Source organism: Melospiza melodia, chromosome 2 (assembly GCF_035770615.1).
Source record: "Melospiza melodia melodia isolate bMelMel2 chromosome 2, bMelMel2.pri, whole genome shotgun sequence".
Lineage (NCBI taxonomy): Eukaryota > Metazoa > Chordata > Aves > Passeriformes > Passerellidae > Melospiza > Melospiza melodia.
Window position 1 is genome coordinate 101,733,588 of NC_086195.1, and position 13,327 is coordinate 101,746,914.

The 13,327-nt window shown below is 42.9% G+C and overlaps 1 protein-coding gene across 9 annotated transcripts in view; it reads right to left on the minus strand.

Annotated features, from left to right (window-relative positions):
* The window catches only part of KLF12 (KLF transcription factor 12), a 240,667-nt gene that overhangs the window by 20,018 nt on the left and 207,322 nt on the right, over window positions 1-13,327 (minus strand). For all 9 annotated transcript variants that reach the window (XM_063149434.1, XM_063149436.1, XM_063149438.1 and 6 more), the window contains one exon: window positions 4,876-5,033. In XM_063149434.1, the coding sequence (XP_063005504.1) occupies window positions 4,876-5,033 (158 nt within the window). The remainder of the gene's footprint in view (window positions 1-4,875; window positions 5,034-13,327) is intronic.

Genomic DNA, 13,327 nt, shown 5'->3' on the forward strand with positions numbered 1-13,327 from the left:
CTCAAAGGAAAATGTGAACAAAGACTAATGACAGGGGCCCTTTCATATTAAAATAATATATGGAGCAACAGTGAGTGAGAGGAATGCAATGTTTGAAAAAGCACAGACTAAATAAAACACCCATGTACTCACTAGTTCTCTCTCTTCTAGGGTGGTGTTTCAACACAGCTACAAAGGAACATCTTGGGGAGGGAATGCTGTCATTTTCTCAGGTACAAATCTGTTCTTCTGAGATGTTTACTGTCTCCACGTAAAACTGCTGAAGACCCCTTGACACTGACAAATAGGCTTCATTACGTCTGTGCCAAAGGTATTTGCTCTCATCTCTCAGGAATGATATAGGCGTTGATCAAGGACAAAGCACCAAACCCTAAAACAATTCACTTGGCCTGGGGGCTTTACTCAGCCTGGCTCTGCAAGGGCCTGACAGAGCAGCCCCTACTGCGGCAGCAGCACTGAGAAGGGCGACTGAGACCCAGCGCTGGCTGGGGCAGGACAAAGAGCAGCAGTTGCAGTCCCGTATCTGAGTCCCACAAAACTGCTCTGGTTACAGACCTTGGCCTCCTCCACTCCTCCATGCCTGTGGATATATGGTGCCTACACCCATGGGTTGAATCCATTCCCACTTCATGCTGCCTGGAAAGTCCCAGGCTTTTGCAGCTGCTGACCCCACAAAGCCGCACTGTCATGTTCTTCCAGATATTTTTAACTAACGACTGAAATAAGGTTGTACAGAAATACAGAATGCTGATTACTACTACAGTAAATTAAAATCCTGTGGAGGTGAGAGACAGGGAACAAATCTCTTGTGTTTCAGACACTAAAATTATGTCCCACATTACCTCAAAGCAGGCATCTTCTTTCTTTGTTGACTTCTTCACGATGATTCATGCAATGTTTTAAACTCCTTAGGCTTCTCCATGTGCTAAGGGGGTAGCCATGATGAACTAGTACTGGATTTAACCATCACAACTTCAGATGTTTAGATGTTCTTACAGTGGAAAGAACCAGTATTACTCAGTCTGTAGGACTCAGATGTCCTATTGGAAGTGTCAATAGCAACTTCAGTGCTGCTTGAAAGGACTGAAATAGCCACTACAGATCATAAAATAGCATTTTGACTTGTTTTCTTCTCCAACTGCCGCAAAGTGAAGAAGGTGGGTCCCACCAGGGCTGCACAGGTGCACACCCCTTGGAAACAGCATTTACACTCTCCCCATTCCTGGGGCCAGCACCAGCACCTGTGCCAAGTGCAACACAGATGAACACAATCCAGGAATGCAACTCATGGCTGCTGGTTTTCCCATTTTTAAAGATTATTCCTTTGTGGAGTCACACATTAGTAATTTTCTTTAAGTTCACTGAAGCAGAAACTAGCTCAATGCAAGTCCAGTGAGCCAATTTCTCACAGTTTCTCCCTGCAGAAAGAGTTGATAAACCTGAGCTGCGAGATTGCCTGTGAGCCCTGAAGGCTCTCCATCACACCTGATACCTTTATTTGATGATCTGGCAAAACAAAAACAAGGAGCTGATACTAGAAAGAGAAATGTAATACCAGAGCTTGTGCTTTATGCAATGCTCTATCTATCAGAGGTTTCACTTGCAGCTTTCCCAGTCAGAGACAATACATAATTCAAGCCCGCCCCCCAGTGGACTCCATGCCCACACCAGCACACCAAGTTTTGAGGACACTGGTGGCAAGTATTGAGGAGCTAGATGACAGCATACTTACAAAACCTAGGAGTTACTCCAAGAGAATTAAATTCAACTGTTACAATATCTATAATATTCTGTTTCTGGTCTCCATTAGGATGAAAGGAAGTATACCTTCCAACCAACAAATCTGTTCATCCTATCTTAACACCACATTGTTTTTCCTCCTGAGTCCAAACTACTGTGAATGTTTCAGTGGCTATGCACACAAAATAATGTAGTTTGGAAAAGATCTTTAAGATCATCGAGTAAATGAAAAAAAAAAAAAAGTTCTCAAGCACATACTGCTTAGGTAAACAACTGTCAGCAAGATCAGCCTGCCTAAAAAAAATAAGGTACAGATTATGCAATGCTGAGTTTCTGTGATCTTTTCTCAGAAAGTTTTCTACTGAAACTTGCTCACTCTTGCGTGCATAGCTGTCATATTTCATTTATACTTATCCAAAACTGCACTAATTACTCTGGGTCATACGTGAATAATTAACTTGTTTTGCCTGAAGCAAAAGTAAAGGCCAAGATAAAAAATATAAGATGAGATTAGTACATGGCCAAGTACAAGATGAGTATGCTCATGGCCAAGGCTACATGTAAGTCTGAATATACCAACTTCTCATCAAGACCTATGAAGTGTCCTGTAAAGCACATTTCATTTTAACAGCATGACACAGGTTTTCTCACTGGATCCACTGACTAAATTCAGCACTGACCATTTGTTCTGGACTACACTTCTTTCATCATGCCTGCTGCAATGTCACTATAAAGCAGTAGTTATCAGCTGACTATTTAATGAAGGTTTTTGACTTGATGCTATTTTCCTTTTTCCCTGAAGTAAGAACCAGCTACCAGCATGACTACAGAACAGTTCAGGCAGCTGTATGTTGGTGTGGGAATTAGTTTCAGTCAGCTCAGTCTGGCAGGTATCCGGGCTTCCTCTGTGCTCAGCAGTGAAGGAGAAGCACCTTTGCAAGCCAATCTCTGGGTATACCTGAAGAGGGAATAACATGCCCCAGAGGTGCCAATCCCTCTTCTCTGACTACCCAGAGATCCCAGACAGATAGCAAAGCCTCGACACCAGCTGCCAGGGAACCACAGCTGGGGATAGGGAACCTACGATTACAGCAGGCAGACAAACTCCTTTTGTGCTGGTGGAGAGCTACATATGCTTAAACTGGGATTTACCTACATCCTCTCAAGCCTACAGTGCCTACTTCTGTGCACCCTACGTGCACAGCCTGAGATTCAGTGGTGTTGGTTACCTAACACTGATCGGGGTGCATTACCTGCAAGCACCAGTCTGCCCCAAGAGATCCCTGACAAATTACAGACATCCAACAAATGTAATTATCAGTGTTTTAAAATGCCATAACAGAAAAGAGCCTCCTCTGTTTCTGGGCTGCCTTGGGTGTGACATTTCTGAGGTTGTCCACATCTAGTTTGGTAACTCACATGATGATTGCTTATACTCCTGGGCTGGTCGCCAGGCTGGCAGGACAGAGAAGAGTGACTTCCCTGTGGTGTAAGCAGATAAATGGCACTTTTGTTTAAAACCAAACCCTCTATGGCTCTTCTCTGCTGGGCTCTCTGTCTTTGAATCTGTTACAGCTATGTAATGCTCAAAGGGTGGTACAGGCAAGAAAAGAAACAACACATAAATCCAGCAGGGAGAAAATGACAGAGTAGGGTTAGACTGGGATAAAAGAGGTAAAACAAAAATGACAGAAAATGGTGACAGGGTAAGGGTAAATAAAATATATTAGAAGAGTAGGGATGAAATGCCACATTTAAGAGGGGAAAGAAGAGGGAAGACAAAAAAAGAATTAAGACAGGACATGACAAATAACGATAGAGCACAAGGGCTTGTCTTAATGGGAAGATATGAAGAAACCAAGAAAATTGGCCTGGAAGGAAATGTAATGCAATTTCCAGATCACCAGAACATTTCTATTGTTTAAGGAAGGGACTCATACCTTACAGAAATTGTTTTAGTAGGGAATATTAGGATGGAGCCTTGTTCCATCCTCCTCTCAACAAAAGTCCTACCAGCCAAAAGACATACTGGAAAAAGCGATGGAGATGCAGCCTCAATTGAAATGGAGAAGCCTTCACTTAATTTTCTAAAACAATATGTCATTCTCTTTAGAGTACATCAGATCACAGAAAGCACCAGCAGATCCTCAGCAAAGAACAACATTGTCCTATACACTGGATAAACACCATCTCTCCTCCAAGGAGTTACAGGAATGCTGAAGTCCATTAAGACCACAGAGATCAATACATTTAATTTAAGCAAATCAGCATCAGAGTAAGGAATAACATTGAGGCTCAGAGTGTTCTTTTCACTGCCTTTCCAGCCATCCAATCAATCCCCTTTTACACTTGCTCTCGAAAACTTCAAATTGCTGCTCCTGAGTTTATCCACAATAAAATTACAACTATTACACATCACTGCTTCCACTACCCTTACATGCCTGTCATACAGATTAGTAACAGCCCATAAAGTTAGTAAGGACAGCAGGTATTGAGTGAGTGTTAAGTATGGTCACCCCTGAATGGGGCCCAGCTCCTTTAAGCATCTCTCTTGCACCTCTTCTGTAGGGGTCTAGTGGAACTGATTCTCATACAGTGATGACTTCCCTCTCCAGTATGGGACAGGTGCCTCTGAAAGCCTCCAGAAAGACAGACTGAGGACTTGAGTTTACCCTTGAATTGAACTGAAGGATTTCAGGAGCTCCCAGCATCCAAAGGCTACATCTGTAAAAGCAAGTAGTTTCAAAAGAAAAAGGTCTGTAGAGTGAAAGAAGTGTTGCTGAACATTCATGACCACACTATATGCTCTTGAGCGTTTTCTCTGGACTAGCTCTGGTTGGTCCCAAGCAACGACCACACTTTGTTTGTTGAAGCACAGCAAGTACGTCCCCAGAGGCCACTTTTCTGTTGAGTTTCATCCAAGAAGAGTCTGGTTGGTGCTGCCACCAGTCTTGTGCTGCCAAGAGGGGATGACAGGGAAGCTCCACTCAAAAGAACACTCCTGATCTGCACCAGAATGCCAATGCACTCACAGACATCTCTGTTATTTAAGTACAGGCCTTTGGCTCTTAGTGTAGGATGACAAGCCCATTATGCCCTAAACTGGACAGAAACCACAGTGCCAGCAAACCTCACCTGTGTGCGTTCTCCGGTGAGCCTTCAGGTGGGAGCTTTTTGTGTACACTTTGTTGCATCCCTCAAAGTCACACCGATGGATGCGCCGCTTCCTGGAGTCTGGAGACTCAGACCTCCTCTGACGCCTTGTGCTCTCAATACTGAACGGTGAAATTGAACTGAAAAACAGAACAGAAGCAAAAAGTGAAGCAAGAGCATGGTGTATAGCTTGGGCCCCAAAAAATCAGCTGTAACAGAAGTGACTGTGCTAGAAGGGATGTAAAAAAATGAATTATCTATTTTCCTTTCAACATTTTGACACAATTAGTGCTTGAACTAGAGTATATTCTGCAATATGAAATAACTGAAGTTTTGATTTAGAAGTACTTATTGCCCAAAAAACCCCACCATGATGCTTGAAATACTGCTCCAATAATGAAGCAGCCTGACTTTATCTGAGCTCTATTTCTATTTGACATGTGTCCAGGTACCAGCTCACTGAACTGTTTTCTAAACAAGTTTATATATAGCCTCCATAACTTCTCTTTGACAAGTTTAAATAGATAAAAAGCCTGAAACCTTTTATGAAAAAGTGTTTCCAGTACCCAGATCTGAACTATGGATCTTCACATTAGGCCCAACACCTGTTGTTTGCTTGAATACAGACTGCTAACAGATCCAGATCACCCTGCAGCAGCGATTTTTCCATTTTCTCATTTAGCACTTCTCAATCTGTCACGTGCAAGCCAATAAAATTTATTTTCTTTCAGACCACTGATAAATGAAGTTTAAGAACAAGGCCAGAGAACAATCCCCACAGAAACACATAAATGCTTATCAAAGATACTCCATTTACAGCAATGTCCCACAGCCTATCAGTTACCCTAATTTTAAGCAATTAAAATACAGCATTGAAGTAATGCTGTGTTAGTTTCTAAGTACAGTGTGTGCTGGATCTATTGCTTGAAAAAAGCCTTGCTACCGCAATGCATCTGGCTTGGTTAGATAAATTATTATCAAGTCGGAAGGCCGTGATTCAAACCCTCATTGACTGCCAGTAATCACACCACCCAGCCATAAATCATTATTAACTGATCATCCTATCAACCTCACTATGATTATATTGCACAGCAACCACCATCACCCACAGCTACAGCAGCCTGTTTAGTTAAGTACTGGGACAACTCTGCCCTTCATCAGGTTTCTGGGGCTTACCAGGTTTATTGACATTCAGGGTAAATGGGCTACACACTCATTAGCCTGCTCTTTTAGACTCTTAAGATCAATCTGAAGGAAAAGGATGAACCTTTGGGAAATCCATGGTACTAAGGCAAGCATTTGAAAGGGGCACTGATGTTGATGCATCTGCTGGGAAGCACCTCTGTTAACACTGACCTGCAGGCTCCTGTCAGAGGAGCTCCTGCACAGCTGTAGCTGTTATGGCATACACTGAACTCCTGGAGCTTTCCAGAACTTGCTGAGGACTCCTCATATGGGTTAAAAGTTTGTGTAAAGCATCTCACACCATTAGCACATGATTTCACTGATGTTCTAATTCTCTGCATACAAACCTCTAAGCCTTGAATTAATGGTAGTCCAAATTTCGCAGTTTTATTTTTGTTTAAATATTTTCACAGAACAATCCTAATCTGAAGCACTAATGGGGCGGGAGTGGGAGTACTTTCTTTATGAAGAGTACTCTGTAAACACATAGTCATATTTTACCTGCAGGCAAGAGATTCTCCAGATTAATTATTTTTGCCTATAATATGATGCATGTCAACAGATGTGCAGAGAGTTCCTGGAATGGAGACAGAAGTGGACAGAGAGCTGTAGTAACAACATTAGCTGGCAAAAATTGTCCCCAAGAGGCTAAGAAAGATTAGCACTTTAACTATATGACTGGAATACAGATATGTCTAGCTCTCACAGAAATGGCTTAGGAATTGCATTTAAGCAATTGTTCTGAATCTCAGAACAAATAAAAGTCTTGGGTTAGAAATTCACTGAGAATGGTTTCACTACTCCAGTAGGGTTTTTTTTTTTAAACATCCTACCAGCTGAAATAAAAGCAAATTTGTAAATCAAATGTTAAAGGTCAATACTAAACACACAAAATCCAGTGCTCAAAACTAGGAAATCCTGATCTTTAAAAGTAAATATTTGTGCATCTTTTTTCTGCAAGTATCTTATGAGCTGTCTTAAAACCCTATTTTGTAACAGAGTGTTCAGATCCTGTATAGTACAGGTCATTTAAATAGGAGGAAGATCAAGCTTAAAATGCTGCTGCAATTTCCAGCCCCAAGACAAACTGAACCTAGAGAAGAGTCAGCACCTCATGAAAAGCTATTTGTCACATATGAGAAAGTGATCTCACTGCTGGGAACCACTCTGTGCTTTCCCGGATATTTATACAGAAGAGGATGGCACAGAGCAGTGTCATGAAGGTGGCACACGATCAATGCTGCTCTGCTACTTTTTAACTGGATTGCTCCCTCTTTCTAAAAAGTGTAGCACCCTGCTTATCCCACAGGAGAGAAAATAACTGAGTAAGCCACAGGAGGTGACGAATATTGTCACCATCCCCTGAGAGCTTCACAGTCATCGCTTGCTCAGCACAGCAAGGAGAAAAGCTCTTGTCAGCTAGAACCAGCAAATGTCACCTCACGCCTTCCCCTCGCAGCCCTGCAGCTTAAATGAGAAACCAACCAGCAGAGGACACCCACATGGCAAGTGAGAGCATATGTCCAAGGTGGTTTTCCTCTGCCCCTTCAACTCCTGTGGCATAGGGGGACCCCCAGAGCAGACATCTTCAACAGTGACAAAGGAGCCAGAATCTACCTGACACCACCAGTGTGGATTTAGCCTTGCAAAAGCTGTGTGGCTTTAAATAGGGATATCACCAAAGACCCTAAAAAAAGCACAAAGTGCTTTTTTGAGCTTCCTCAGGTTAGTCCCTCTCACAGTAACTTCCAGATGATTTGGTAATGCTCCTTCCCTTCGCCATGCAAACAGCAAAGGGACACCTTCTCCTTTCTCCAGCAATTTCTATAAAATACCCTCACTGATCACACAGACAGAAGTAAAGTCCTCAAAACCACATTTGGTGCCTCTTGAAGACCACAGGGGCTGTGCCAGATGCCTCTGGTCAGGACATGGTTCCCAAAACTACTGTTTGATGGCACCATGGTAGACAAAGACTTTGACATGGATGTATCAGGGAATTCACAGGAAATTCACAATTTTTTCAACTAACTTTCCATTTTTGCTTAAAATTCTATAAAATAAAGAAAAAAACCAAAAAAGACCACAATGCTCCTCTTCCCCCAATCAAAACCCAAACAAACCATATTGTAGCAGCCTATTTCAAATTTAAGTGTCCTCCCAGCAACTGCACAGAGGGAAATCTTAGAAACTTGTCATCAGTCAAGAGCTACCAGGGTACCCTGAGGAGGAACTGCCAATTCTTCTGTTAATGGCCATGATTTCGGGCAGCCTTCAATACTCAAGGTGGGCTTTTGCAGTAGGACTGATGCCACACTTAACAGCTCAGCAGGATGTATTAAATTACTGTTGAAACATGAAGTTTGAAAGATAAATTAACAAAGAAGAAAACTGAGTTCTGACCTGTTATCTTGATGTTTATTTATTTGTAGCTCGGTATTTCTAAAACTGGTGTAATTTCTATGTTAGTGTAGAAATTGTTACACCTAATGGGAATCCTGGGAGACTGCTGGCTGCCTCCATGAGCCATTGCAACACCTGCAGTCAGTACGGTTCGTAGGGTGAAATAAATAAAACCAATGCGAGCATTTAGGGTGACTTAGAAAAATTCAGCCGTGTTACTTCCACCTAGAAGTGAAACCATACATTTTTGCAACTCACACATAGCGAAGTTCTCGTCTCTGTGATACAAAGAAGTCTGCAAAACCTAACACCGACCGGGGCTTCACCACTAGATGGCCACCAAGTTCTGCTGAACGTGATCTGCACTGCGTGAGATGCAGATCATAACAAACCTGGTTGCAGGATTATTTTTCCTTTCTATGAATGCTGCCCATGACTTCCCATGCTCTGTGTGGACAGTGAACAGCCCTTGGCACAGGCAGCAACACTGTTAAAAACCACATGTAATGGGTAAATTTATACTGATCCTGTATTTTCTGAGCAATACACTGAGCAGGGCTGCCTGGGGAACACAGTGTGTTTATTAAAGCCTTGAACTGTGCTCAGTCTCGTGACACAGCCCAAGTGCCTGCACACTGGCTGCTTCCCACTCACAGTGTGCTAAGTGCACTCACCCTGTGGCAAACACCCAGGGCTACCTTTGGCCAGCCAAGCACGAGCTCCTGGGCGCTGCTGGCATCCCAGTGAGACAGCCAAGGGCTGGCTGACATGGCCAGCGAGGAGCGAGGGACGTGCAGCAAGCCACGCTTCGCTCTTTGTCTACAAACCCAAACAGTCTCCCAGTGTTGCATCCTCACCCTTGTGATTACCATTTCTACTCCTGCTTGGCCCCTCCACTATGAGCTCAGACTCTTTGGCAACACATCCTGCCTGCCTCCAGAGTCCTCATGGAAAACACATCAATCCAGGGCTAACAGGTCAAACCAGCTTGTACCCAACATCCCTGTCACCTCATCTCATTGCTGTACAGCAATCAGGCTGCATCACCTTCTTCTTCAGCTGGCCCTGTAGTTAATTGAGAGACTTCTGATTGCACCCCAATAACAGTCTGTGGCTGCTAAAAGCAGATGCTCTCTTCCCTTTGGGGTGGGACCCAGGATGTGTCAGCCATGTCTCCTCCACTCTGGCTGCCACGGGAAGAAGAACCAGATGGGGCTCAGGACCAAGCAGCATCTGCTCAGCCTGGATCAGGGGCTCAGCAGGCCAGCCCGTGTAACACCAGCTGTGGTCCTCCTGTGCTTCTCAGCCCCTGGGCTCTGAGCACAGGATTTGGCTGATGAGGACAGTCCCACTCCAGCTGCTTTCTGTTGTGTTGGCACCGGCATTTGCCTGATTCTGCAGCAAGCCAGTGCAGGACCCACAGTAACGAGAAGAAAATTCTGCCAAAAAAAAATCAGAGAAGCTCTTGGTAGCTTGACTCCCTAAGTAGGAGAGTGTGCCAAGTACCTGCACATGGCAGAGGATGGGAACCTGTGGCTATGGGTTAGGGGAGTGTCACCACCCCTTTTAGTGGCAACCAGCTGTGATTACCACAGCTTCCATGTAAATTTAGAATATGCGTGAAGAAATCGAGAACATGGACATAAGCAATCAACATCAGGAACAACTGGAAAATCCAGCTTTTGTTCCACAGGGAAGTTGCTGCTTGTAATATTTGAGTATAAAACACACAGGAAAATAACCACATAAACAGATAAGCTGAAAACAAAAACTTGGAGATATGACCATGTGGAATAACTATGAGCTGATGATGTGCTTTGGCAATACATGACAGAAGCAGTCATATCCCACCCTCAGCTCAAGTTTGGACATTCAGATATTTACAGGTTTTATGTTTTTAAGGGAAAAATATGTCACTATACAATACTCAAATATTCAAATAATGTATAAATTTAGCAATGTGAATCTTCACTTTATGAGACACGCAAAGCTTCTGGATCAGCCTGTAAGTTATAGTAATTAAAAGCGCAGGCAAATTAAATAAAAGCAGAAAACTAGAGTACTACATGCCTGCATTCAGATGGTAATGAGCAGTTGAAGAAAATCCTTGGATCTCTAGCATTTTTTCAGTGTTCAAAGGGAGCCAGGGCTGCAGAAAGAAGCATCATGGGTTTTGGCTGCTTAACATTTATAGAAGCTAGAGCTGTTAAGTGACTAACTATAGACATAATGTTGTTAAATCCCAGCCTTTGGATTCAGTGTGGGATGGCACACCCTGGGCACACTGAACAGCAGGCTCACACACCTCCACAGCAGCTGTCAGTCCTCCTCTGGCTCTCAGGGCGGCTGCCCACCAAGAGCCCTCAGAAGCAGGGATGACCACAGCCCCAGCACCTTTGCTTGGCTCCTCGGGCACTTTTCTGAAAGAACACACCCACAGCAGCACACCACTCATTCGTGGAGCTGATGGCACTAAATACAAAGTATCTCCAATAAAGACCCTAAGCTTCACACGCTAACAGACATGTGAGTACTCTGTGCCTTTTTGAAAAGCGGCTTAGAATCACATTTCCCAGATTCCAACTCTCAACTACTTTATTTTGTAGCACCTTTTCACATAATGCAATTTCATTTTATGGTAGGTAATGTAATGTTAACATCCCACTCAGGACAGGGGTAACACTACACACTACACCATGAAGAAATATGACATGGATTTTACTTCTCATTACAATTTATAAAACTCCTTCTAGTAGTCAGATGCCAAAATCCTACTATCCAAAAAAACAGTAGGTTTTTTTTTTTGCTATAAAATGCTTAAACATCAGTGCCATCTGCTGATAAAAATCTTCACTCAAATATTTATCTAAAAAAAATTACGAAGTTGCTTCTGTTCCCTATTCATAAACAGATGAACATATATATATATATACACATGTATTTTTTCTCCTCTTTGATTCTTAGATCCTATTTAATGTTTCATGAAAGGCAAACAGCTGCCTTAGGAATGTTAGACATTAAAACATATCAAGCAGTACTTTAGGCAATCATAAAAGGAAAATATTTGCTACTCTTTTATTAGCAGCAGTTACTTCAATCACTGTACTTTAAGGTGATGTTATACTTGAAATCATACTTTTTGTCAAGAAAGAAAGGAGGAATTTGGCAGCATACACAAATAGCACACATATGAAATGGGAAAATTGCATGGATAGACAAGACAGAGAAAAAAGAAGATTTGAATACATTTGGTTCAGAAAGTGCTTTAGCTGGAGCTGGAGTGAAGCTGCCCAAGGAGCAGATGGGTGGATGGGAGTAGGAGCACAGAAGTTTCTCCTGTTATGCTCTGAACTAGACGTCCACCCTGGCTGCTGCCAGAGGCAGTACCCTGGCAAAGAGCATCCTCTGCTCCAGCTCCATAGGGCCATTCCCACCCATGCTGTTATATTCCTGACCTGGGCAGTCAGCGAACAAAACACCCTGCACATCTTTGACTTTATCTGCAGCATTTACTGTTGAGACCAGATAAAGGCCCTTGAACTGCTGAGCTGCCCTGCAAAACCTGAGTGTGCCACAACATTGCTCTGGCTGGGGTGGAAATGGAAGCACAATTACACATGGAACAAACTTCTGGCAAAAAGAAAGAACTTTGGCGCCTACTAAGAAAAGCACTAAGGTAAACCAGGCACACCTTACCAAAACTATTCATCACCTCTGTAATCAGGTGCATTAAGCTGAGACATGAGACATTTGTTTGATCTTTCTGATCTACGTTTGTGCTGTGGGACCCAGGAGCATTTTCCAGCTCTTAGGCTTGGGTGTTCTGAGGTGCATTCCAGATCCACAGTGGGCTGAGACCCAAATACACACCCTATTCTCCTCTTTCATGCTGCTTTTCTCTTCTGGCTTTCTAAGAAAGGGAAACTGAGCCACAAAGTATCTCTGACATGCACCAGCACACTCCCCAGATCTGGTGACTGGAGGACTGTAAAGCACTTCTGACAGAGAAAACCCACAAATCAAATCTACGATGAACTCTGAAATGTCATAGGAAAAAAAACCCAGCAAAACTTTCCCATCTATTTTACACTTAGTAAGAGACAAAGCTTTACCCTAGAGAGCTATCCTGTAAAAAAGCAAAGGAATGACATGCTAACTACCTTGCACCTGGGCATTGCCTACATTACTAAAATGTTTCCTCCTGCTTTTGAGAAAATTCATGGCTGTGTGGGAACTTGCACTACTACATCCAGCAGCAGCCAAACCTGGGCAACAGCAACTCCCACACCATCCCTACTGAATTACTGAGATGCTCCTTAACAAGGATGAATTTCATGTTTCTCCTAACATGCCAAAGCATACAGAGTTTGTTTCTCCCTGCAAAGGTTTTAGAAACATTTGGCAGGAAGGCTATTATGTTTTACACACAGAATTAACATTTTCAGTAATATTAAACATAATTCTGTTTCACTGCTCTACCTTTCTCTTGGTTTGGACAGACGGACTCATATTAAGTGAGACACTTGTCCTTAGATTTTCTCAGAGATCCTGAGGTCACACATGACAGCAGTTTACATATGTTTAAAAGTATTTTTCTAAAATGTGCATGTTATGGAGGGGTCAATATGCAATACTGACCCTTCCAGCTCATCTGGATGGTTGAACAGAATGCAAAGACTGCTCTGGATGTCAAAGCTCACGTTAACACCTCTTTTTTTAACATGGTGTATTATCGTGGAGTAAAGACTAACAGAAAAACTCATCTGTGGAGGTAGCTATAGATTTTCTGCTGAGCCAGGTTCTTCAGAGATAGAGCTAGTTGTTCACAGTCTTGTGCTGTTTAAGG